Consider the following 24249-nt stretch of genomic DNA (forward strand, 5'->3'; position numbering starts at 1 on the left):
TTAACATGACTTGACAATACGGACTGCGTGTTGTTGCGTCTGAAGCGGTTGTTAGCCTAATACGAGTGTGTCCTTAAACGCCTTGTTTACCCCACCAATGCGTCCTTCGTGCCCTGCGCAAGGTTAAATTCTAGTCCTGTGTCTGTTATATGTATGAGCGGTACGTGTGAATGGCGCTTCCAAATGCTGCCAGGGCTGAAGTTCCCGCTGCCTGACGCTGCTGCTTGGCACCACTTACATTGATGCGATGTGATGCTGATGCTGATGCCGTTGCCGATGGCGATGCTGGGGCTGATGCCGATGCAGCACATCGGGCGTCAGTTGGTGCTGCTCAGTTGGCAGCTTTTGTTATGCTCGACGCGCTTCCATCACGATTTCCATCCATTTCATCCGTGATGCAACGTCACGCACAGCCATATACAATAATATCAAATTCGCGCATCACTTCCAGCCTGCTATCCAGCTCCGACTACGTCTCGGCAGTTCCTCTGATGTGTCGTCATGTCGCATGCGTCAAATGAATGTTTCATACTCCGAGCGGACCACGTGCCACCGCCTGCACTCGCGCCATGGACTCATCTGTTTTTGGGCAGTGGCGTTTGATTAGTTTTCCTAGATCGACTTGATGTCCTTGTCCTTGTCCTCGTCTCGCTTGAAATGGTAATTGCCAATGCCCAGAATAGGTATGAAAGCAGAGAAAACTCTCAAACGTTTGGTGCGTGTGGTAATTTCATGGGATTATTTATGAAGACATTCCCCATATCACTCGCATTACCCATTCCAACAAACATTAAGCTAAAGCTAAAAACAATGTACACAATTCTTTTGTTTTTTAACAGTCTCACAAATATGTTGTGTAATCTGGATAAATTTTAGGAATTCCAGCAAGATAATCTATTGTTATATATTCAACACTCTTGCATCGACGTCTTATAGATAGCTCTGTGTGGATTAGAGTTATGCAACCGCAGCTGCTTTGAATGCCAAATGTATTCTTTGCAATCCCCAGTTCTATGGCGAGCCCATTAAGTATGATCCCCGCCCCTGCTGCACAACATTTACGATATTTTGCACATTTACAAAGACTGCAAAAAAAAGTATATATACGTATATCGATTTGAGGAAAAAGTTTTGAAACAGTTATTGGCATCATCAATTGAAGTGTAAGTAAACAACATTAAAAATAATTGCAACTAAATCCAAGCGATTGCGCCGCCATCACATTTCAGCGGAGAAATGGCTGCTGTTGCTGTTGCTGCTGCTGTTGCACCAAGTGCCCAGTACCAGTCCCTGGGCAGGATTCGCTTCCATGGAGCAGCCAGCTCTCAGAGAGCAGTTGAATGCAACGGCGCAAAAGCTTTCTCGAGTGCATAAATCTGTCGCTAGAATTTCCTTTTTCCAAGTCATTTTATGATTATGTGAAAGATTTTTCCGGCACAACTTGCAAGCCATCTGAACGGGTGTGTGTGTGTGTGTGTGTGTGCGTGTGTGCCTGAGTGTGTATAATGCAACTGTAAATTCTTTTCGCTCAAGTCGTTTCAGCATCGCAATTGAAGCCACTTTGATGTTTGTTCCGACTTCGATGTCCCAATAATTGGCGATTTAAATGAAATTATATGCCAAAGTTTAGGCCCTAATGGGATCAGTTCCTGAATGAGTTTCTTCAAGAAAAATCATCTCAATTAAGATGAAGCTGGGAGGCACACAAAATTGTGCTTTTAAAATAAAATAAATATACTATTATAAAAAATATACTACATTATATAGATTTTCAACAAAGACTTTAAAATTCACAACTAGTATTGGAATAGATTTCTTTTAACATAAAAAAGACTTCCTTATTCTAGCTAATGTTTATTTAAAAAAAATAATAGTCGTAAATGTCTGAGAAAGAACTGTTATAATTCCGAACTAGTTGGCGTATGTACTTTGATGTTTGCTTTTAAGGCACACAATAAAGAATTTATAAGTATTCCGTTTGTTTGATGGAAGAAATTCATGCTCAGCCTGAAAGCCGACGAGGTCTGCTCTTCTAAAAAGATTTTCCGCCCTGTTATTAGACAATTTAAAAGAATGCACAACAAATCAAAAAGCCTTCTTTAGCTTAACTTACTTTTTACCAGGGGGGGTTACTTGCGTTCTACCCAAGGTTGTTGGAAGAGACTGGGTAAGGACACGATTTTTTTTTAAAACCCCCATCGACGATAACTATCCGCTACGTTTGTTGAACTAGGGTAGTGGCAGCTACACTGCTGTCAGGTAACTCCGGCATATCTTGATCCTCCACGGACTTGTTTTTCAGATTTTCTGTAACGGCCGCATTTCCAGCTCCCTGCCCTTGAGCAGTTTTCGGAGTCGAGTCCTGCTTCACATCTGCAGCAGCAGCAGCATTCTTTTCCCTGTGGCGTTTCTTAACATGCACCCGCACGGTGCTCATGCCCCAGGCCATCTTTCCATGTCTAGCTAAAAGCAGCTCATTGGACTCCTTGGTGATCTTCAGCACCATCTTTTGGCCCTTGCTATCAGGCTTGACAGTAACAACTTGCCAGTCAGCGGTGGGTATATCCGGATTTTGCCATTTCAATAGATCCATAGCCTGCTCCCTCGGCATGACTCGCGGTAGCGTCAGCTTCGCTTTGAGAAGCGGCGGAATCCATTTTTTATTGACAACCTCGAGCTTTGCGTCTGGCCATGGAGCATCCATGGCCGCCACTGTCGTAGAGAGCCATTTCATGGCGTGGTCATCTCCGCAACCGATAAGCTTGACCCCAGTTTGCCAACCGGCATCGTCAAAGCGGGCGGGTATGCTGTCGGGTTTGGCCATGCTTTGGAGCAGGGCATCCACCAGCTTGGTCTCGACCAACTGCCATTGGCTGGGTGAAATCTTGCCGGAAAAATTGCTTTTATCAATGAGCGCCACAATCAGATCATCATCCTTTCTGGCCTCATTCTCAATCCTATCGGCCGTCTTATTTTGGTTGCAGGGCCGCTTGGACGCAGGCGCTTCAGTCTTGGAGGAGCGCGGTCTTTTGTAGGCCGATGACTCCTCAACCGAATATTTGCCATCCCTTAGCTTAGTGGCTCCTGATACATCGAATTTATCCTTCTTTTTGTCACTGGTCTGCACATCAGGTTTGGCTGCAATTTGCTTGCCCTTGGGGGTCACGGGTTCGACTTTGACTTGGGGTATGGGAGAAATTGACATACCCGTTGCCTCCGCGCACGCAACGGCTTGACTTTCGCCTTGGAGCGAGAAGTCGTTAACGGCCTGTGGACGAGAACTGATTTAATGATACGATATATTGGCTATGGGCATTGTTGATCTCTACCTTGGGGACGGCAGGCTGAACGGGAGGTACCAAAGCAGTGCCACACGATTCGCACTCCACTTCAGTTTTTATTGGCTGAACGAGGTTCACTTGCGGCACGCTTAGATTGATGGCAGTCGCTGTGCAACGACCTTGGCCTGCTTCCACCAAGGTCGAGGTGTGACCACTGGCGACACGTTGAGGGGACTTCACCTCCCCGTGCCCGCCGGTGGTAGCGATCACTTCTTCCACCGACGTTTGGACTGATATCCCAGCCCGATTTGTTTCTATATTGACATCCATTTCGATTTATTGATTCAGGGAATCACCCTTAGCGTTTTATGCCTACCGCCAGGCATCAACACCTCTGAACCATGGTTCCGGATTTATTACGGAACCTTAGCTAGGCACTGCATTGCCTGGATGAAAAGTGTGCAAGGTATTGCGCGTTTCATCCTAACTTAGGCAGCGCCCATTGCCCGGCCGGCACCCTCGTGGAGGGTTCAGTTAGAGGATTTTTGCCGGCCCTACGAAAAAATTAATCGAAATTAACCCAACAATTAAGTCTATTAAATATTTGGAAACATTTCTGCTAATGCACATGAAACTTTTTTATAATTTTTGTAAATAAAAAAATATTTATTATATCAAATTTAATTTCTTTATAGAAAATTGTCATCTTTTAAATGAACTTTAATTTTGGCGATCGAAGAATTGAAAAAAAAAAAGGTAAGTAATATTTAATTAATTTTTTGCCATTTAGAAACTGAAGTATATATTGATTATTTTTGATTTAAAGTATATTATTTATAAACTTTGTGATCTTATTTAACATTGATTTCGAATGTGTTTATTTGATCAATTTATTTGTTCGACACATTAATTAATTTTTAATTGAATTATTTAATAAAAAAGACAGGTTTTTATTTTTTTAAATTAAAATATTAATTTTGTTGTAGCAGACATCTGCTGCCGTTGCCGGTCTGAATACAAGTGATTTAATTTGGAAGGTTTAAATGAGCCGTAATGAAATTCGATTTGACATTAGATGCAAAGTCTACTATAAAAGATAAGCAATATTCGGTAATAGATATTTAAAAAACTTCGGGAAAGATACTTGAAATAATTATCTAAATTTGACAAAATATTTGCTGGATACCTTTTACGGGCATGAAATATTCTGAATTATCGGGGAAGATATCTTACAGATGGCAATTTTTCTTAGATAACATGTTTCCACTTTTGAATTGGCGAATCCCAAGCGAAAGTTCCAATACTCCGGAATTGATTGACTTATCTTATTTATGGCTAGCTAAAGCCTCCTGGGTCAAGTTTTCTTTTATTTTTTTTTTTTTTTTATATTTTGTTTATTAAGAAATCTGGTATCCTGTTACTCTATGTTAGCAACTTTTATCAGAGTGACATAATAACTTAGCTTAGCGATGATTGTGGTTTTACAATTAGTTATACAATTAGGTTAACAGATTACAGAAACATATTTTGGTGTAATTAACGAAGCTTGTCACCTATACATAACGATCGATTAGGTCGGTTGGGTAGGTCCTCTTCAGTCGCCTTCTTCTTCGCCTCCTTAGCAGGCTCCTCGCCAGGATGTTTGGATGGTTGTGGAGCTTTGTTGAGTAGCTCGCTGCTTGCCTGTTGACTACGTCGCCCACCATTGGAACCTTGAGGTCCTTGGCGATGTCGCGTGTGCGAATATACCATTCGGCTCCAGTTATTTTGCGCAGGGTTTTGGCCTGAATGATGCGAATTTTGTTCAGGTGTGTTTTTGCAGCTATACCGTAAACTTGAAGCCCGTAACGCCACACTGGGGCAAGGATTACCTTGTAGATTAGGACCTTGTTTCGGAGCGAGAGTTTGTTTTTGGAGTTGAGGAGCCAGCTCATTCGCCTTATCTTAGATTTGATGTTGCTCGTTACTGCAGAGACGTGCTTACTAAATGTAAGTCGTCTGTCGAGAGTGACACCTAGGTACTTGTGTTGACGATATTGCTCTAGAAGCTCACCATGAAGAAAAAGTCCGGGGCATGAGTCCTTGCGTAGAGTGTGGGTAACCGTGGCGCACTTTCCAGGGTTCACTGCGATGTTCCATCTACAAGCCCAGTTTTCAAATCGCTTGAGGTATTCCTGCAAGAGGTCAGTTGCCACGTACACACATTTGTTTTTTGCAAGGATTGCCGTGTCGTCAGCAAACGTGGCCACCAGAAGGTCCTGCCGATCATTCCGTCTGCTTGCATTTGCTGTGGGCATGTCATGTGTAAACAGGCTATATAGCGTGGGACCCAAGACGCTGCCTTGTGGAACGCCCGCTTTTATGCGTTTGGTTTGAGAGGCTACTCCATCCTGCACCACTTGAAAGGTTCTCTCAGTTAGGAAGCTCGCAATGGTGCTAAATAGCTGCGGATTCAATTTGTCCTTTATCTTGGAGAGGAGTCCTGCGTGCCACACCCGGTCGAAGGCTTCTTGGATGTCGAGGTATGCTGCCACCACATACTCTTTCCTGTGAAAGCCGTCCAAAATATAATTTGTGACCCGATGTAGTTGCTCAGGGGTACCGTGTTTGAGTCGAAACCCAAACTGGAACTTCGGGATCAAGCGTTTTATTTCCGGGGTATCCAGGACCCTTCTGAGGATGCACCTTTCCAGAATCTTACCAAAGGCAGGCAGGAGGCTGATGGGGCGATAGGATCCCAGTTGATTAGGGGGCTTTCCGCTCTTGTGCAACATGATTATATGTGCCTTCTTCCAAGCCACTGGAAAGTAACCTAGCCGAAGAGCTGCATTAAAAATGGCGACGAGAAAAAGCACCGCCTTGTATGGCAGTAGCTTGATTGTCTGGTTGTCCAACCGATCTTCCCCAGGGGCTTTGCTGCTTTTTAATCTCTTCATCTCCTGCTCTACTTCTTGGAAGGTGATTGGCGATACAGGGAGTGACATTTGGAGTGGCGCCTCCAGGATTTGCGCGACTCGCTGTATCCTTCCATGCGATGCGGTCTCAAACGGCTTGAAGCGCTCCTCCAAGTTGCAGGCAAAGGCTTCGGCTCTGTCCATTGGTGATCTGGCCCAGGTGTCATCGGGAAGTCGAACGGGGAACTTTGGCGCAGCTTGCCGCTTGTATCGACTGCTAAGTTTCCACAGCGCGAATTTGGAGCTCTCGTCTGCCGTTGCTTCCTCCAGCATGGTGTCTGTGGCATTTCTTTTCGAGATAATCAGCTCCTTCCTGACCCTGTTAGCAATACGACGATAGATCCTGTCAATCGTGGGGTCCTGGGTACGGACATACTCCCTCCTCAGTCGCTTTTTTAGGGCGAGAAGACCTTCCAATATGGGGGAAAACGTCCTTGGCCGCTGGCTTGTAGGGGCTGAGTAGATATGTGCGGGCGCAGCGTTGGCGGCTGCGGCATGTACTTGGTCCAACAGGGTTTGTACTGCAGCGTCGACGTCCTCAACTGACAGAATCTGCGTGTTTAGGTTGATCAAGCTATTTAGTTCGGCCTTAAATCGTTGGATGTTCGACCCAGGGAGGACAAGCCTGCGCTTTTTTGGGATCCTTTGTGCAGCCGTGTTGATCGTTGTGAGGAGTGGCAGATGGTCGGAAGATAGATCATACTCTTCGCGAACCGATAGTACGCTGTTGGGGATGCCCTTGAATATAAAAAAGTCGATACAGGAAGGCGTACTTTGCCGGTTGTACGGAAAGTGGGTAGGTCTACCGGTGGCCAGTACCTGGGCTGAGCAGGGAGTGAGCGCCTCATGGAGCGCAGTGCCTCTGCTGTCAGCTCTGTAGTTTCCCCACAGTCTGTGCTTAGCGTTGAAGTCGCCTCCAACGATGAATTTGGGGCCAAGCTGGCCAAACAGGGAATCAAATTCCGCTCGGTTCCAGGGGATGTTTGGTGGTAGGTATGCTGCCGCAACGAGGATTTCGCCCAAGGGAGTCTCCACCATGATAGCAGCCAGCTGTGTGTCGCTGGAGGTCACTGTGTGTAGATGGTAGTGTGCTAAATCCTGCTTTGCCAGCACTACAGCACCACCTCTGGCTCGTCCTGTAGGGTGATCCGCACGGTAGCAGACGTACCCCTCCATTGTTAGGTACAAGTTTGTGTGCAGATGTGTTTCTGAGATGAGCATGATGTCTACATCATGCTTTTTCAGAAAAAGCTTGAGCTCGTTAGCATTTTGGAGGATGCCACGAGCGTTCCACGAAAGTTTTCTTTTAACACTTTTCTAATTTTACATCAATCTTTGTTAATATGCGATACAAGTATTTGTTAAGCGTGGGAGCAAGATTAACCGAACCCTAGCCAGAGATTAATGATAAATCACTTCAATTGATTTAGCTACTATTCCCAAAGTGAGCTTCGCGTTGGTGATGCCGTCTGCTGAACCGGATGCAATTCGCGAAATGTATTTCCGGGAACTGAATGCCATGCAGCACACTGGCAACGGCGTCATTTGCAGCATCATCATTATTTTAGTTGTTTTTTGTCGTTGTTGTTGTTGTTGTTGTTGTTGTTGTTGTATTTGTTGTTATTAGTTTGAAAGAGTTGACGTAAATTATCGATAGCCATCGATAGTTTATGTCACACCATTGACTTTGATATACGACAAGATTTTGCACAAATCATAAATAATGGCAAATGCGATAATAAATTTGAAATTTCCTGGCGGCAGCAAATGATCGTCTTCGTCTCCGTGTGGCCACGACAGCCGCCCCCCTACCCCTTAACCCTATTCAGCTAGTCCCGGTCCTGTCCTGGTCCAATGGCAGCGACAGCAGCGCTCATTTGGCAATGCGCGGCTAGGCCGGCCAAGTGGGTTGACATGATGACGACGACGACGACGACGTGGCTGCTGCTGCACTCCACTCCGCGTCGAGTGAGTGCAGCAGCCATGAGGTGTCGACGTACGTGCAATTTATTCATAAATGTTGTAGCCCACATTCAAAGCGCAAGCCCAGCGATTTGACGGAGATGAATTCATTTTTGATAGATGATGGATGTGCCGGCTGCAGCGGCAGCTAACATAAGTCACCCAGCCCAGCCCGACCAAGACCAAGACCCAACCGGGCGACGACCCAGCCCCAGCCCAACCCCATTTTCCACTACGGTCAGGCTGGCCGTCGCAGGGCAAGGAGTCGTCTTTGTGACGTCTGAGAAATGTGCAACATCCACGACGTGACACACACACACATGCTTGTAGGGGCATATGAGTCGTTGGCGTCAGCAGCAGCAGCAGCAGCAGCAGCATCGTCGTCATCGGCTATCAATGATATATTGGCGCCGCTGTGTGCGACAATAACGTAAAATAATGGCGCAGGTGTTTCACAAGGCGACGTACTCAGCCAGTGCCAGTGCCGTCGCCGCCTCCAATGGAGCTGATGACGAAAGAGTTTAGATTACGTTGTTCAGTCAAATCAATCATAACTGGAGCTAGCTTCGAAACAGGTTGCTTTCTCAGTTCTAACCAACTGGTCGCCACGTGGTGAATGCATTCCCATTTGTCGATAGTCGAAAGAAATTGTTTTAGATAGTTTAGTTTTATAAAGATAAATTCCTGCTTGCCAATTTTGATAAGGGCTGTGTACGTCGAAGCGAATAACGAGAAATTCCCTTTTAAATTCCCAATCCGTTTAAATTTCCCTTCTATTTTTCAAGCAAGAATTTATTAATAATTTAATATTTATTTTGAATGATGGCGAAACTTGTTCCGAAATTTAAAACTTAAAACTTTTCAGAAATTGCAAATTGTTTAGCAAACTTTTGGATATTTCTAGTTAATCTATCTTTCGAATAACCAAAGCAACTTATTTGAACTAAAAAATATTAATTTAAAAAGCCTTTGACCGTCGATAAAAAGTCGAAGGTCTAGAGCAAAACGTTTAATGAAAAAAATCCCAGTTGAACCAAAACAAACCTCTGATACTCTTGGAATTTTAACTTGCTGTGAAAATCAATTGGCATTTGGCATTCAAAATGAGAATTTCTCACGATCTGTGGTGTGCTCCTGTCAAAGACTGATTCGGTCTCAGGATTCCGGCGGGCGCAATCAAACTGCGATCACTGCTGCTATGATCACTCTTAGATAGCTCAATTCACAGCGCCGAGCCAGTACATTTACCAGCGCTTAGCCAAGAGTTTGACATGCTTTCCCCTTCTGCTGCTTCGGCCAGGTTTCACCTTTCATTTGTATGCTTTGCATGCATTTCTTAGCTAGTTTCCGTTAAGTCCAATTAAAATTGCCCTATCTGAGATCGGCCAACAAATTGCTGCACCATGCAGCTGAGGCAATTGCCGACCAGCAGCAACAGCAACAGCAACAGCAGCAGCAAGCTGCCAGCTGCCCGGGCCATAGCCAAACCAGTTGGCTGTCCAGGCTAACCAACTAAGCAGGCAGGCAGGCAGGCAGGGAACCAACCTGCAGCAGCAGCAGCCCGACAACAACAAATTAAGTGACAAAATGTCAATGCAAACAAGCAACACACATGTCCACAAACAACTCAGCGTCCAAATCGCAGCTGGGATCATTGATTCTCTTTCGTTCAATTGGCAAAAAGCAGAACCAAATCGCAGACCTTTTTCCTATTTCGTAAATACTCTTCGTGTGCCTCTGAAATTTTTTAACAATTTTTAATGTAGTTCTACCATTGTACCAATCACAAGCCTTATGCCGATTTTAAATTTTTAAACAAAAAGTTTTTGAGGGAATAGACATCTACAGATCAAGCAAAGATATAGATAACTGCAGAAGAAAGTGGGAGCTGTGTTGACACCCCGTTGGCCGCTATTTGAAAGTCAGACAGAGGAGTAGATCGCCAGAGGAGAAGCAGCGGGCCGAGGAAGAGGTGCGCGAGTGTGATGCACGCAAAATTTATTAATGTAACCGCAACTTGACACATTTGGCAGCACTGGCAGCGCTGATGTTGCCTGTCCCGGCAAGTGTCATGTGCGCACAAAATTTGCAAGCAACTGCGACAACAGCAACCAAATTAACAACAGCAACAACATCAACAACAACAACAACAACAGCAATATAGCCAATCATTCAGATCGAGCAACGATCCGAGTCGATCGAAATATCCAACGAAAGGCGAACGAACGAGCGAGCGACGAGGCAGGCGACAAGAAAAATCAATTAGTGAGCGACATGTGACGATAATAATGCCAACAATAAAAATTGCACTGAGGCCCCAATGTGGCTCACAGACCAAGTGACGACGACAACAGCAACTACAACAACAACAACAACAACAACAGCAACTACAACAAAACAAAAACAACAACAAGTGCTGTCAGAGAGATAGAGAGAGCCAAAGATACGCAGCTAGCCACAAGCAAAGTATCTTTGTATCTGCAGGCGAGTAAGTTTTTTGTGAGCCGTTAAGACTTTGATCAGTGCCTGCAATCGATCCGCCTTCACTTTGCCCAGCTAAATTTCAATTTCCGCAGCAAGTTTTTCTACCTCTGAGAATCAAAACTCAGCCGTAACGTCAAGAACTTGAAAGTCCGGCAACGCCATGCGGCGGCGTGCGGCGGAATGCAAATAAACAAAATGAAATATGTAAGTAAATGTTGTTGTTGTTGTTCTTATGGGAGTGTGTTTGTGTGTGGCGGGTGTTGTGTGCTGTTTAGTTGGGATCCCACTGGGGCTGGGCCCCTAACGAATGAGGGCCAAGAGTCAACCTGCGATCGTTCGATACAAAATTGATTGTTCATCGTAAATTGAATTTGTGGCATTTGCCAGTCGCAAAATTTATGCCCGTTTCGGTTATTTTTTTCAATCAACGCAAAGTCACTTTGGCTATACACAGAAATGGATTGCAAAATATTTCACAGGCACCAACCGAAGAAGCAAACGGAGCCTTGAAACTGACTTCAGACAGACAAGTGTTGGAAAAGTGTAAATAAACAAATGCTGTCTTCAAGTACCGGACTATTGGAAGGAAAACAAATAATGGGAAATTCTTAAATATTAATAAAAGGCGCACCTACAGCTTACTACAAGCCGAAGCAGGGCTCTAAATAGATCATCATATACATGCTTCCTTTTCCTAACCAATTGATCTTAACTCTCTTAACTTACTCACAGATCGAAACAAATTGTCAGATGGGCCAATTTTAATTTTACTTCAATCGAACTAGAAGGAAATCCTACTTCTCCATTAAAGATATTAATCTGCATTTGGGTAAAAACTGTTTTTTTATGTCTTTACTGATTTACCCAATGAAAACCCCACCAACTCCCAATGTTCGATTCCCTGTCGCTGTGCGGAAGTGTCTGAAGTGTCGTCGAGCCTTCAAATGCGTCTTCGACACGCGATGAAATGTTCCGGGGCTACCGACCCAGGCTCAGTTTTTCCTAGAGTTCTTTCATTGTCTAATGCCATTTTCTTTTCATTTACCATTGGCCTCGCGGGGTGCAAAGTTTTTCGCGCCTTTTCCCAGCGACAATTTTTGCGTGGCGGCTGTTTTCTTAATTTCTGATTGAACTTTTCTGTTGACGGAATTGAGTGTCGCCTGGGCCTGTACCCCCATCCAGCTGGCGCTTGTCTTCCTGTCTGGCTGGGAACAATCGACTGAATGAATTTGTACGAAACAGATGTGTTATTCACCATACCCCGCCTCCCATTTTCAATCAGAGAGCACTGCAATTGTCTTTGGGAAATGTCTTTTTCTGTATTTTTGTCAAACCGCAAGACGCAATTGTCTGGCACTCACAAGCCCCTGTCCCAGTCCCAGTCGCAGCCCCCCAATTCCATTTCGAAGCATAGCCCAAAAATTAAAGTCCAACCATTTTGAGAGACACAACTCTGACAATGAAAAACTAGAGTAGAAGCTGTCTACGTTTGGCTATTTTATGCAAATAAGTTCAATCACCTTTCACTCAATCAGACAAACTGTAGCGGAAGGATTCCTCAAACGCCACGCCACGCTGCCCGCAACCCGCCCCTGTGCTCCGATGGCAGCTCGTCAATTTTCGTTCACAGCACTTTCAATTTATTTCCAGAGTCTGCTTCAGCTCTCCCTTCCACAGCTGTTATTTACCCTTTTGCCGCTGTCACAATCTGCAACACCCATTCGGCTTGATGGGTCCGCCGCCGCAGCGGTCCAGTCTGGTCTGCCCATCGATTTTGGTGTGTGTACGGTCGGATTGGCTGTCAGTTGGCCGGTCAGTCTGTCACTCAATCGACTCGTAGTCCGAGTCCGAGTCCAACTCCGAAGAACGAGTTTGTCTTGTGCTTGCCCAAAGGATTTTCAATCGAATCTGTCAAATATCACAACCTTCAATCAAACCAAAAGCTGTGCAGCACCAGCTCATTTTTCTCCTCTCTCTCTCTCTTTCCGATGTTGCTTCTGTTGATGCTGAGGATGATGAAACAACCACCCGCAGGACACGCATGTGACAACAAACGAATTGACAATGGACAACGCTGACAAGCAATGTACAAATCGACACACGCGTAGAGACACAGAGACACAAGCGGAAGGATAAATCATTCGCTAGGATGTCAACCTTCGATATTTCATATTTTCAATTTATTTTTGCAATTTATTCCAACTGCCCCCTCTCAGAAGTAATAGTTGAGCATTGAGAATTCGTATATAAGAAAGACAAATTCGAGTATTACCAAATAGATCATATAAGAGAGTCATATTTTTCCGGAAGCTCTGCGTTAATATACAGTATATAAGTATATATGGTCTTGCCTGCTTTTTAACACATCTCGAATCGATATTCAACCCAAGCTCCGGTCAAACTTACCCCCAGCTGTGCGCTGATGCACTCGAACTAGAGCAACCTGGGGGCGTTGGTAGCAGGAAACAACTGCGTGTACATCAAAGTTAAGAGCACTGTTCGTTGACGAAGATGTCAGCCGAGTTGTTGTCGACGGGATAATAACGACGGACCGCCAATGAGTCGGAGGACCTGTGCGCTGTCCGCTCTCTGTTCGTCTGTCCGTCAGTCCGACGACGACACATATTTTTCTTTTCTTTACGTTTTTGCTTTCATACGCCAGTTGCTTTTCATTTATCACAAATCCTTTATCTATCCACTCAGGGACATCATCTTCGTGCCATCAGGGCAAACGTCTTGGCCATAGACCGGTCCTGTAACCGGTCGACAGCCGCCACCCGCATGTGCATTGGAGCAGATAACAAAGATCCTTCAACGGATTGACAACTGGAGGCGAGTAACTTTGTAATTTCTCATGCTTCAAAGTCGAGACGACGCTGACGCCACCAACAAGCACACTTCACAATTTCTTTACCTATTTGAAACGAGTTTGATGCGCTCTTTCGGAAAATACATTTTTTATATATCGAAAAATAATGCAGATGAGGGCAATGGGTTCCATTTGGATATATATCAATATCATTCATTAGATATCGATAACTGCAGATATCGATAAAAGCCTTAAGATATAGATATTGATGCAGATGCAGGCAATAGGTGTTAAGAAACATGCTAGACACATATCGCCAAACCCATTAAGGTATTGATAAATGTATTTAAAGATCGATATTGATATTGGATTAGTTTTCAATATAACTTGATTTGTTGACATATCAAGTAGACATGTCAATATATTTATCATACGGGTACAAGAATTAAAGCTTAATGTTGATAGATACTTGATTTTAAAATACCAAACTGAGAGTATTGTAAAAAATCTCCATTGCCCTTATATTAATATGTGTTTTTACAAAATATATTGTCTTAGTTCGAGGACTATCAATATTTAGGTCAAATGCTGTTATCAATTAATTGATTATCTAGGCCGAATACCAATTGAAATTCTTAAATGCTTTTAGTTTAAACTCTTTCACAGTTCTCAATTTTCCAATTGGAATCCCATTTCAAGAGTAGTTCCGCTTCGGTTAGTAGTTCGAGTTACTTCCCAGAGTATCAAATGAGTTTCCGCTGGTAAATAATATATATACATATAATATATATACATATATACTACATATATACGAATACAAGTACAAGCGCATGTCTGCCCATCGGTTTGCATGTCTCTTGGTGTGCGTTCGTGTGTGTGGGTGTCCTTTGTGCGACAAAAGGTCCTTCATTAGAAAAATTTTCAACTTGTCATCTTTTTCGTCATCAACTCAATCTCAAGTCAAACCAACGGCTGTTGCCTTTGCTACTCTGCTGTCGCTTTACATCTCGTCAGGATGTTTTCTGACCCAGCCGTTGCCCACGGCTCAGGCAGCATTCCGTCCCTCTCTATTTCTCTTTCTCTCTCGCTCTCGCTAGTTCTGTCGCATGTGTGCCACCAACTTGTCCAATATTGTCCTTTTTCCTTATGCTTTTCATTTGTCCATCTTCTGCTTGTAGTACGCCAGCCCGCTGCATCCTTTTGGCCTCTTGGCTTGTGTTCACTTTGCTCACTCCCTTCAACATTTCCAACAATTTTTGTTGTTTCTGCTTGATGAAGGGTCGCCGTCGCCTGGACAGAGTTCGTCACTTTTCAGTTTTGGTTTGACGAACTTCGTCCTCCACTTGCTGGCCAAAAATTAAATAGAAATTTAACTAGCTGCTGCTGCTGCTGCTGCTGCAGGTTTCTGCACAAAAAAGTTTATCAAATTCCTGTTAATTGAAATGTTGATTTTAGTTGCGAGGGCAACAAATTGCAAAGACCTAAAAGCCATTACACACACGCAGACACACACACACATCAGTTGCAAAGTGCATTCGGTTTATATCCTTGCCACAATTATATGTGTTTCCTTATGGCTTAAAAAACAAACGACATATATAAAAGACGAGCTGCTCTCAATATTGTGCATTTTTTTTATTTTGATTACGATTTAGTATGAGAGAAATGTGGTATTTGGTATTTTTTTGGTATTTATGTGTCCAAATTCCGGCTTAAATCTTTGCGTCTTAGATTCTCTTAGAATATTTTTGAAAATATTTATCTCGATTTAATTGACCTCACATCGATAATACTTATACTTTGGAAAGACAATAATTTACTGTGCTTTGAATCTGCTGCAAATGGTGAAATGGCTTACTGATTAGAGCTAAGATTCAAGTGGGCAGCCAAAAAAAACCAAGGCTCAGTAAACGTTTTTTGTGTTTTTTGGGAACCAAACCAAGTTTTAAGAATAATTATTTATAAACTCGGCACTAGAGATTCTAGCAGTATTTGTCGAAACGTAACTATATGAAACCTACATTTTAATAAAACTTGCCAAAACTGTTTACCAACTATTTGCTATGCTATACTTCCTGATGACAAAAAATCTTCTAGTATATTTTATTGCACATACAAAATGCGTCATTCCGCACATATGTTTAACACACACTTATTGTGTGTGTGTTTGTGTTTGTGGCTTTGTCTGCGTTTATTGGACACGGTTGACAGTTTGTCCAGTGTGGGACATTAACTGTACCGTTACTTTATATTATGCGGCAGTGTCAACAGCATCAGCAGAACACTGAGGAACTGAGGCCAAAGGCAAAATGAAGCAAAGTTGACAAACTGACGAACTCGGCGGCGCACGTTTCATTCAATCTTTCAGTCAGTCGCTTTTGAGACAGGGTCGGACAGGGGGCTGAAATGAATGACCAAACAGATGAAGGACCCACCACCCAGTTGAACAGCAGCAGCAACAACAACAACAACAACAACACAACTAAATACACTTCAAAAGAATAAGTTGACAGCTGACGATGACTTGTCAGAGACAGGTTTCTATCCTTTCATATACACATAATGTGCCCAACCCACTCATCCTTACAAACTGTCCAACGTCCACACAATCAACTGTGGGCGTTAGACTTGGTTGGCGCGGTGAGAAGGAGATAGAGTGGGACGTGGGAAAGAGAGAGCGGGGGAGAGTGGGTCTGTAGGGGCAAGGCTGTGTGAACGCATGTCCAGCCATGCCAAACAGTTGATGGACATCGGACATAGAAGAGGAAGGGGGGCTTGAACTTTCCCTTTGCCAACCGGAACGCAAAACAAACGCGCAGTGTGTTACCTTAGGGATAATGATTTTTCAGTCAAGTGAAAATAATTTTTAAAGTAAACAGACAATTTCCAGATCCTTTGTTGTTGTTATTGTCGAACAAGAGTCTTGCATAAATTTTGATCAGGACGCGACTGCCGGCGCCTTTACAAAACTGTTGAGCTATAAAACTCCTCTGGGTTGTGAGGTGTGTGTGTGTGTGTGTGTTGGTGTGTGTATCTTGAGGGTTACGAGCCTTCTGTTGACCAAATAATTGCGTTTCTTACGAAAGTCCTGGGCATACTTTTGGCAGGACAAGTGACAGTTCACCAAGTTTACAAGCAGTGCAAGTGCCACCATAGTCCACAATTAAGATGCGTTTACAGACGAAAAGACGCCAGACATTGCAATTGAAAGGATGTACAAATCAGTCTGAGCATATTACTGCTTAGACACTTCACTCCTGGCCTTATACCTACTTATATATGTACTAGCGGATATACCCCGGCCTTGCCCGTGGTACTTATAAAAGAAATAGACAAAGAGCCAAACCTCGTGCTAATCTGATGAGACTTTACCGAGTTATGGGGGCAGAACATTTTTCCCTACGTCCATATAGGATATTTGAGGGTACCATTTTTACATGAATTTTGTCCATGAATAATATGCCCAGATTTAAATGCCAAATTGATGAAGAGGACAAAGCAAAAACAAAGCCAAACCTCGTGAAAATCTCTTTAGTTATGGAGGTGGGAAATTTCGACCTTTTTCTATATAGGATATGTGTCCATATAGGATATTTTAGCAAAAAACTAATGCTAAAAAATTGCAATCATTAATATTTACTTGCCAGTTATGATTTTTCACAAATTTTTGTAGTCTAGCGATCTCCGTATAATAACCATAAAATCCTTTAGCTAAATGCAATATGCCATTTAAATTGAACGCTGTCCTTGAGTATAATTTAATGCCAATTGAAAATCCGTTTTGCAACTCAAGTTCAGCACTAAATAGAATAGGTGGTGATGACTGCGGGTTGGGCAGATTGGTCGGGCGGGCTGGTCGGCGAGGACGACGTCAATCTGTCAACTGCCTCGACCCGTTCGCTCACTTGCCCAGACAGGACGTCAGTTTGTCCCCCCCTTCCGTTCTGCCGTCTGTCGTCCGTCCGTCAGGCAGTCACTCGCTCAATCCATTCAATTGCATGTTCAATTTTGAAGCAGGAGAACCTGAGGTTGAGTGCCTCGGTTCCGTTTAGCTTCAGTTTTGGACGAAACGCTGTCAATTTAAAATAGAAAATTTATAGAGCAGACAAAATGATGGACAGCAATCGTAGTTACTGCACAATCCTTCAGCATGTATGTGTGTAAATGAGTGTGTGTGTGTGTGTGTGTTAGATGTGCCTGTTAAATGGACATACATTGTTACGACTTTGGGTGCTTTTGAAACACACGAAGCCAACGGAACAGCACTAGCTAAGCGCCAGCCTGACTGATTGACTGACTGACTGGCAAATTGATGGACAGCTTGATAGACAGATGAGATTAAATAACTTGTAGAGGTTTATATATATTTTATATATGGTTATGTATGTACATAGACATACATATAGAAAACGCAGCGAGCACAACAACTGCACATACAAATGAGTCCTTCACAGTGCCGTGCGAGAGAAAACCCCGTGCAAATGCATTGCAAAACTTTTACCGTCCGCCTTTTGGCGCTTTGTTCTAACCACGACGACGCGTCGTCCGTCTCTCTCGCAGTCTGGCGATTTGTCAGTACGAACTTAGATGGATTTGAGCTTTGTGCGCGCTTGTTTCGTCAATCAAAAGTACGTGACGTTTTGCTTTCCGTCCGTCATTCAATGGACGTCATAAGAGCCCTACGGTAGTGTACAGACATAAACATATACATATATACATATATATTTTTTTACATATACACGACACAAACCAAACAGATGGGTCAGACGTGTGTCTCGAGCCTATTTGCGGCTGTGGCTTATTTTACTTAACAAATTAGACACAAGTTTTGTGAAAGCCTTAGGTAATGCATGAAATTAGCGCTTTTTGCTACTGAACATGCTTCATCACAATTTCCGTTATTGATAGCTGTTGAATTTTTGCAAATTATCTTAAAAAAGAATACATCAAAAGAGTCAGCTATTACTATTAGTAAATAAAAACCAACAAGCAGAAGATTTTAACACTTAAAACTGGGTGGACTATCGGTTCAACTATTAGAAGAGAGCCTTTCGCTTCTAACGTCAGGGCAGACTTTGCTAGCAAACATTTTGTCCCACTTGCTTTGACATGCTAAAAATTATAAGCGATAAGTGACAAAACGCAACATTAAGCTAAGCAAACAAATATAAGGACATTTTTCTGCGTATATTACATGAGCTCTATTTTTGCAAACTTTGATTAAGATGTCTTTAAGACTTAAAAGCCAATGGACTGCAGTAAAAACCAATACCAGAGTCTCCAATATAAGAACTCAGATCTTCGATTCGCCATAATTTTAAATATACTTATTATACTTATATCGAATTATGTATCGGTCATATACGGTATCGCGATATGCTTCTGTACATGCTTTGGAGCATAAATTGTCCACATATGGCAGATTGATTGATAGATGTTATGCACACTTGAAAGGAAGTTGAGCGGAAGTGGCACTTGATCCGAGCTGATGGTTAGTTATTCAATTATATTTTCATACGCTGCTTTTTTTCGGCGCTGTGTTCGCTGTGGCCATTTGCCCGATGATATATCACTGACATCTGAAAAATATGAAAAACTAAACTGTAAGCTCCCCCCTACCGAACGTTGCTTGTTTAAAAGAGGCCTTTGCTCATGTTGCGGCTGCTGTGGCCGAGGCGGCGATTCGTGCCAGGTTTTGGATGTGGATTTTGCGAAACAAATGAAGCAATAAATTTTGCTGACAAAAACAAGCAGCATACCAAACTGCATATATCTAGTGTATGTGTATGTCTCTCTCGCCCTCTGTCTCTCCCTCTCTCCCCCTCTCTCTGTAACAGAGAGAGTTGGACCAGCAAGTACATGCCGCTAAGTACGCGGGAATTTAGACTAAGTGCCTGCATGTGAACATGAATGTGGATGGATAATACCCCCAGTACTGGGGAACGTGGACGCCGACATGGCCAAGTCCCGAGTCGCATAGCCGACCGACCGTGTGTGTTTATATATCACTCACATGTATGTCAGATGACAAACAACTGACAAGTGACAAGCTTCAGCATCAGCGTCAACGTCGTCTTCGCCGCTGTGGATGATGCTGCGGGCGCTTCTCTTAGCTTCGAGGCCTGATGAAACTGAGGCGTCGTGCACAGTGGAACTTAATTAAAGGTGACGATGTTATATATACGCGCGTATTTGGATGGCAAACCAAAAAAGTGGCAAATACAAATCGTAATTTACTTAGAGTACTTGCAGCAAACAACTTTAATCAGTTGAGTTGGAAAAACTCTCAATAGCACATTAATTTTAAATTATTATTTTATTTAATTCTCTTCGCACAACTGTCAAAACATAGCTCAAATGAGCTTTACCACTAACCGTACGTACATTGTATGGTGTCGATTTACTTTAATAGGATCAGTGCTGCGAAACGAAAAAAATAAAATAGTTTTAACGCACTATTTGCTGACGCACGCTTACAAGCACTGACTGTCCAAATGGCAGCATTTCGCAACACTACTGCCATAAATGTATATAAAAATGAGCTCAGATAGATATGTGCGTATATGTATACATATATTATGCCACTTCAGAGTAAAATACACCTCGACCTGACATTAGATGGAAAAGGCAATATATGTAAAGTTGACGCAAATACTATTTCCTCAAATATTTGATAAATATACTTAAATTGATGTTTTTCAGTTTAAAAACTCCGTATTGCAAAATACACAAAATCGTATATAATTTTTAATATTTAAAGCTGCATTTAGTGTTAGCAAACACAAAAGTTACTGTTGACACTGTGGTTTATTCGCAATAATAAAAACACTATCCTGTTAACATTTGTTCGTTATGAAACGAACAAGTATTGTTTGGAGTCATTATAACTTTTCAAAGATGCAAAGATTTTGTCCCTTCGATACAATGAGGATCCAGGCACAAGTTAAATTTTTGCCAATTTCTGTTCTAAGTAGTAGAAGGCCTTTGTGGTCAGTGCTCTTCTATGCCAGAGTTCTATAATTAATTTTCCTTAGCCTTTTCTCTCTGAATGATCGATCAATCTACATGTGTATACATGTGCCTTTGCATTCCACTGTGCCAATGCAAAAGGCTGACATGCCTCATGGTGACAGTATTTTCTCTGGTTTTTTTATTTTGGCAGGGAATTATGATGATTATGATGATGAACGCGTGGTTGTCCGATTTGCTTGGCCGCCTTGTGCCAATTGCAAGCCGTCCCGCATCCCTACCCTCTCAGCTGTCACAGCCTCAACTGTGAGCGGCAATCGCGGATTGTCAACATGACAGCAGCGACGACGACGACCACGTTGAAGAAATGTGGCAATTCCGAGGAATTTCCTCTTGCAGCCAAGCAATTGTCTGTGTCTTTTGGGCAGCATTCACTAATTCTGAAGCACAGCGTTTGGCGGGGAGGTTGTGCCGCATGTAAATCACTTTATGCGCTGGCAAACCGAGTGTCAAAAAATTAAGAAGCCCAATTAGACGTTGCCACCTGTCAGCAGTTCGTCATTTCCAACCAAGAATATGACATTCATTCATACGCCAGAGTGACGAGCTAGACGAAACGCTTCAGCTGACAATTTATGTCGTTGTAGTTTTTGCTCAAGATCTTATGCCAGACCGTCAGTCCATCAGTCCATCAGTCTCTGTGTGTAGTGGCCATCACAGCGCCAAATGTTGCGCTCATTTATGAATTATGTTTTATTTTAGCTTTTGGACCATGACATGTTACATACATATTTACTTATTTTCGACATTTTCCGTGGACCAAATCGTGATACCAACTTTTTATGTAAAAATTTGTATATACATAAGTCTGGAACAAATTCTCGGTATCAAACTTTTAACTTGATCAGTGAGCCATTCGTCAGGCTTACATTAACTTGATATATCTGTGAAAATAATTACTTAACACATCTATTAACTAAGAAATACCCTGTAACTACTTTTAATAGCACGAGTTTCGTCGAGAGTGTTACAGCTCTTCTAATACTAAAGTAAATGATGGTACCTTCTAAAATTCACTCATTGCACTTTGGTGTGGAACAATGGAAAGTATTAAAAAAAGAGAAAAAGTCCCCACATACGCTGCATACGCTACTTGGTGTCTCTAGCTTTCATAAGCTCAGGGAAATGCTCACAAGAAAAAGCATTTCGATATCGGGAAGTTGAAAAGTTAACTTGGTAATCAGAGTTTCAAGGCACTAGATTTTATAACATGAATATATCATTTGATGTACTTAACAGGATTGTCATTTCCTTTGGGTTCAGGGTGTTAAAAGTAAATACTCCCAATCCTTGGCAATTGTACTGTGTGCTTAAAAAGTCAAGTGAAAGTCGAGTACTTATTACTTTCTTGCTAGAAATCCGGAATGAGGAAACTTCGCAACCTATAGACACGAGGTGCGTTCCGCGCTGTTGGTTTGCATAGGTGATCTAATGCCTGATATGTTGGCCGTCGACTTGGCAAACATCGCAGCGACCGTCACTCAATCAAAGCAGCGACGAGACGACAACCACAACAACAAGAGCAACTGCAAAAACAACAATAACAATAAGAACATTGACATTTTGTGTTAGCCGCCGGCAGTCGGTCGTAAGATATGAGGCATTCCTTCGATGCTGTCCGTCCTTCTGGGCTGAGTCTGTTGTGACAGACACGGTGACAATTTGCAGCAACGCGTTGCAAGTGACAACATCGGATGATGGGAAAGATACATACATACATACATATGTATATACATATGTACATGCATAAATATGTATATATGAATGCGGACTGAATCCACCGAGTGCCTTGCACTTAACAAAGTTGTCGCGGCGCCGCTGCTTTGACATATTTTTGGCCAATTTGGAGACGGACGACTGCGAAGCTGTTGATGCGAGGAATACACATGTGGCTACACACACACGGGCAACCTCAATTGTCTTTTGAGGCGACGAGGCGCTTATGATTTTGGATTGGCTAACATCAAACTTCAAAATTAAACGTTTTGTCTATTATTTTCTGCTACTTTACTGAAAACTCTGAATTTAATAAGGGCATTCACCAACACTTCTTTTAAGTTTTGCATTTCCAATGGCAACTTTTAGGCCAAGTGCTGGTAATGCGTGTCAAAAATAAAAATAAAAAGCCCCAATTACTGATGATTGACCCATAAGGTACCGACCCAATCTATCGATTTAATTTGAACGTTACACAACACTTAGCGTGACGAGAAAGCTAACCTGTCGCGAAAAATTCTATCGTTGCGTTGACATTGCTCGAACAGCTGTCGAAGTAAAATTAAATTGGGAAATTTTCAACATGTTTATGCAGAAAGTTGATCGCAATGCAATTTACACCGTGCTCTTCCGTTCGGGAGTTATGTTTGCAGAGCGCGCACCCCAGAAGATGCATCCGGAGGAGGAGTTGAAGCATTTGACCAATTTGCAGGTTATCAAGACTCTGCAATCGCTCAAGTCGCGCGGCTACGTCTCGGAGCAGACGGCCTGGCGCCACTTCTATTGGTGCCTGAACAACGAAGGCATCGAGTACCTCAGGGGTTACCTTCACATGCCCACTGAGGTGGTGCCCACCACTCTGCAGCGCCGCAACGAGCCCGTCCGCATGTCGCGCACCTCCGAAGATCCTCGCTCCCGTGGACCACGTGAGGGCAAGGAACGCGACGATCGCACCATGTACCGTCGCACTGAGCGTCCCAATGAGACAGACAAAACGGGCAATGTGGGAGCTGGCACCGCGTCTGTGGAGTTCCGCGGTGGCTTTGGACGCGGCCGCAAGTAAAGCTGGCAAATATCCTATTTTCCTAGAACTTCATATAGAATTTGCCTTTAGTTATGCCAAAGCTGAAGCAACTTAAGAAACGAGTAAACAACTATTTATTCATGTTCTTATATATATTAAAGTTAACTTTAGTATTATATTAATATTGGAATTAACCACATTCTTGGAGCGAAATGTCATACAGTAACTATAACACTGTGAATGCTAGGTTATATAGTCATGCGAACCGAATCTTGACTTGGTAAAGATCTAAATTGGCGTCCTTATCCTGATATATTTATTTTGTGCCCTTAAAAATATTAGTTAACATATTTATAGTTGATTGTGTAAAATCCTTATTGCATCGCGTCATAGACTCAATCATTTGCCCAGTTCTTACCGCTCAGTTGCTCAATCAACTGCACTTTTAGCTGTCTACTTAAATACCCACTAAAAATATGTGTCTACATTATGATAAACAATTCACCCCGACGCGGGATAACGACAATAAATCCACAGCTTGACGTTGCAGTGCTGGCCACGCCAACGCAGCTTGGATCAGACCTGGTTTTAGCTGGGCATCTGGCTGGCTGGGAAGAGCTGGGAAACGTTTGGAGCGCATTTATTATTTGATTATAAACAGCAGCGAGCAGCGGCGAGTGTCGAGCGGGGCCATAAAAATCACCTACTGACAGATTTATTACACAGCCAGCGAGTCGGTCGAGTCGAGCGACTCTCGCCGGCTACGGGCAACCCCTGACCAGACGGCAGACGCTTGCCGCTTTGACAACAAACAGATACGGCAACAACAGCAGCAGCAGCCGCCGTCAGTGAGCAACTGCAGCGAGGCACCGACCACATCGGCGTCCGCGTCCTCGAGCTCATCATTGTCGTCATCAGGCAACGATGCTGACAGCTACACGGCAACGCCATCAGTGTAATCAACTTCGTGTCGAGCGGAGCGGAGCTGCT

The 24249-nt window shown here is 43.2% G+C and overlaps 2 protein-coding genes and 1 long non-coding RNA gene across 4 annotated transcripts in view; 2 read left to right on the plus strand and 1 right to left on the minus strand.

Moving 5' to 3' along the window:
- Positions 1–24249, plus strand: part of LOC116651397 (uncharacterized) — a 151035-nt gene that overhangs the window by 16878 nt on the left and 109908 nt on the right. Inside the window, exon 2 of the long non-coding RNA XR_011416729.1 lies at positions 3977–4037. This is a non-coding gene — a long non-coding RNA (uncharacterized lncRNA). The remainder of the gene's footprint in view (positions 1–3976; positions 4038–24249) is intronic.
- Positions 1839–3836, minus strand: LOC6628967 (uncharacterized). 2 transcript variants are annotated; one of them, XM_070209280.1, is made up of 3 exons: positions 3330–3836; positions 2114–3268; positions 1839–2032 (listed from the first exon to the last, which is right to left on the minus strand). In XM_070209280.1, exons 1-2 carry the CDS (start codon positions 3609–3611, stop codon positions 2216–2218), a joined length of 1335 nt encoding a protein of 444 aa, XP_070065381.1. In that variant the 5' UTR covers positions 3612–3836; the 3' UTR covers positions 1839–2032; positions 2114–2215. The 2 variants fall into 2 exon arrangements, with proteins under 2 accessions (XP_070065381.1, XP_002051572.1); XM_002051536.4 differs by having other exon boundaries at positions 1839–2050.
- LOC6628966 (small ribosomal subunit protein eS10) lies at positions 22737–23885 on the plus strand. Its single transcript, XM_002051535.4, has one exon. The coding sequence runs from the start codon at positions 22819–22821 to the stop codon at positions 23296–23298; it is 480 nt and encodes a 159-aa protein (XP_002051571.1). The 5' UTR covers positions 22737–22818; the 3' UTR covers positions 23299–23885.

This window comes from Drosophila virilis, chromosome 4, assembly GCF_030788295.1.
Source record: "Drosophila virilis strain 15010-1051.87 chromosome 4, Dvir_AGI_RSII-ME, whole genome shotgun sequence".
Taxonomy (NCBI): domain Eukaryota; kingdom Metazoa; phylum Arthropoda; class Insecta; order Diptera; family Drosophilidae; genus Drosophila; species Drosophila virilis.

What these genes read in the sequence shown, in the direction of transcription:
- LOC6628966 (XM_002051535.4), top strand. Translation starts at nt 22,819, where the DNA reads ATGTTTATGCAGAAAGTTGATCGCAATGCAATTTACACCGTGCTCTTC.
- LOC6628967 (XM_070209280.1), bottom strand. Translation starts at nt 3,611, where the DNA reads ATGGATGTCAATATAGAAACAAATCGGGCTGGGATATCAGTCCAAACG. An exon ending in TTCAGCCTGCCGTCCCCAAG is followed by an intron (nt 3,269 to 3,329) that starts GTAGAGATCAAC and finishes TCTCGTCCACAG; the next exon opens with GCCGTTAACGACTTCTCGCT.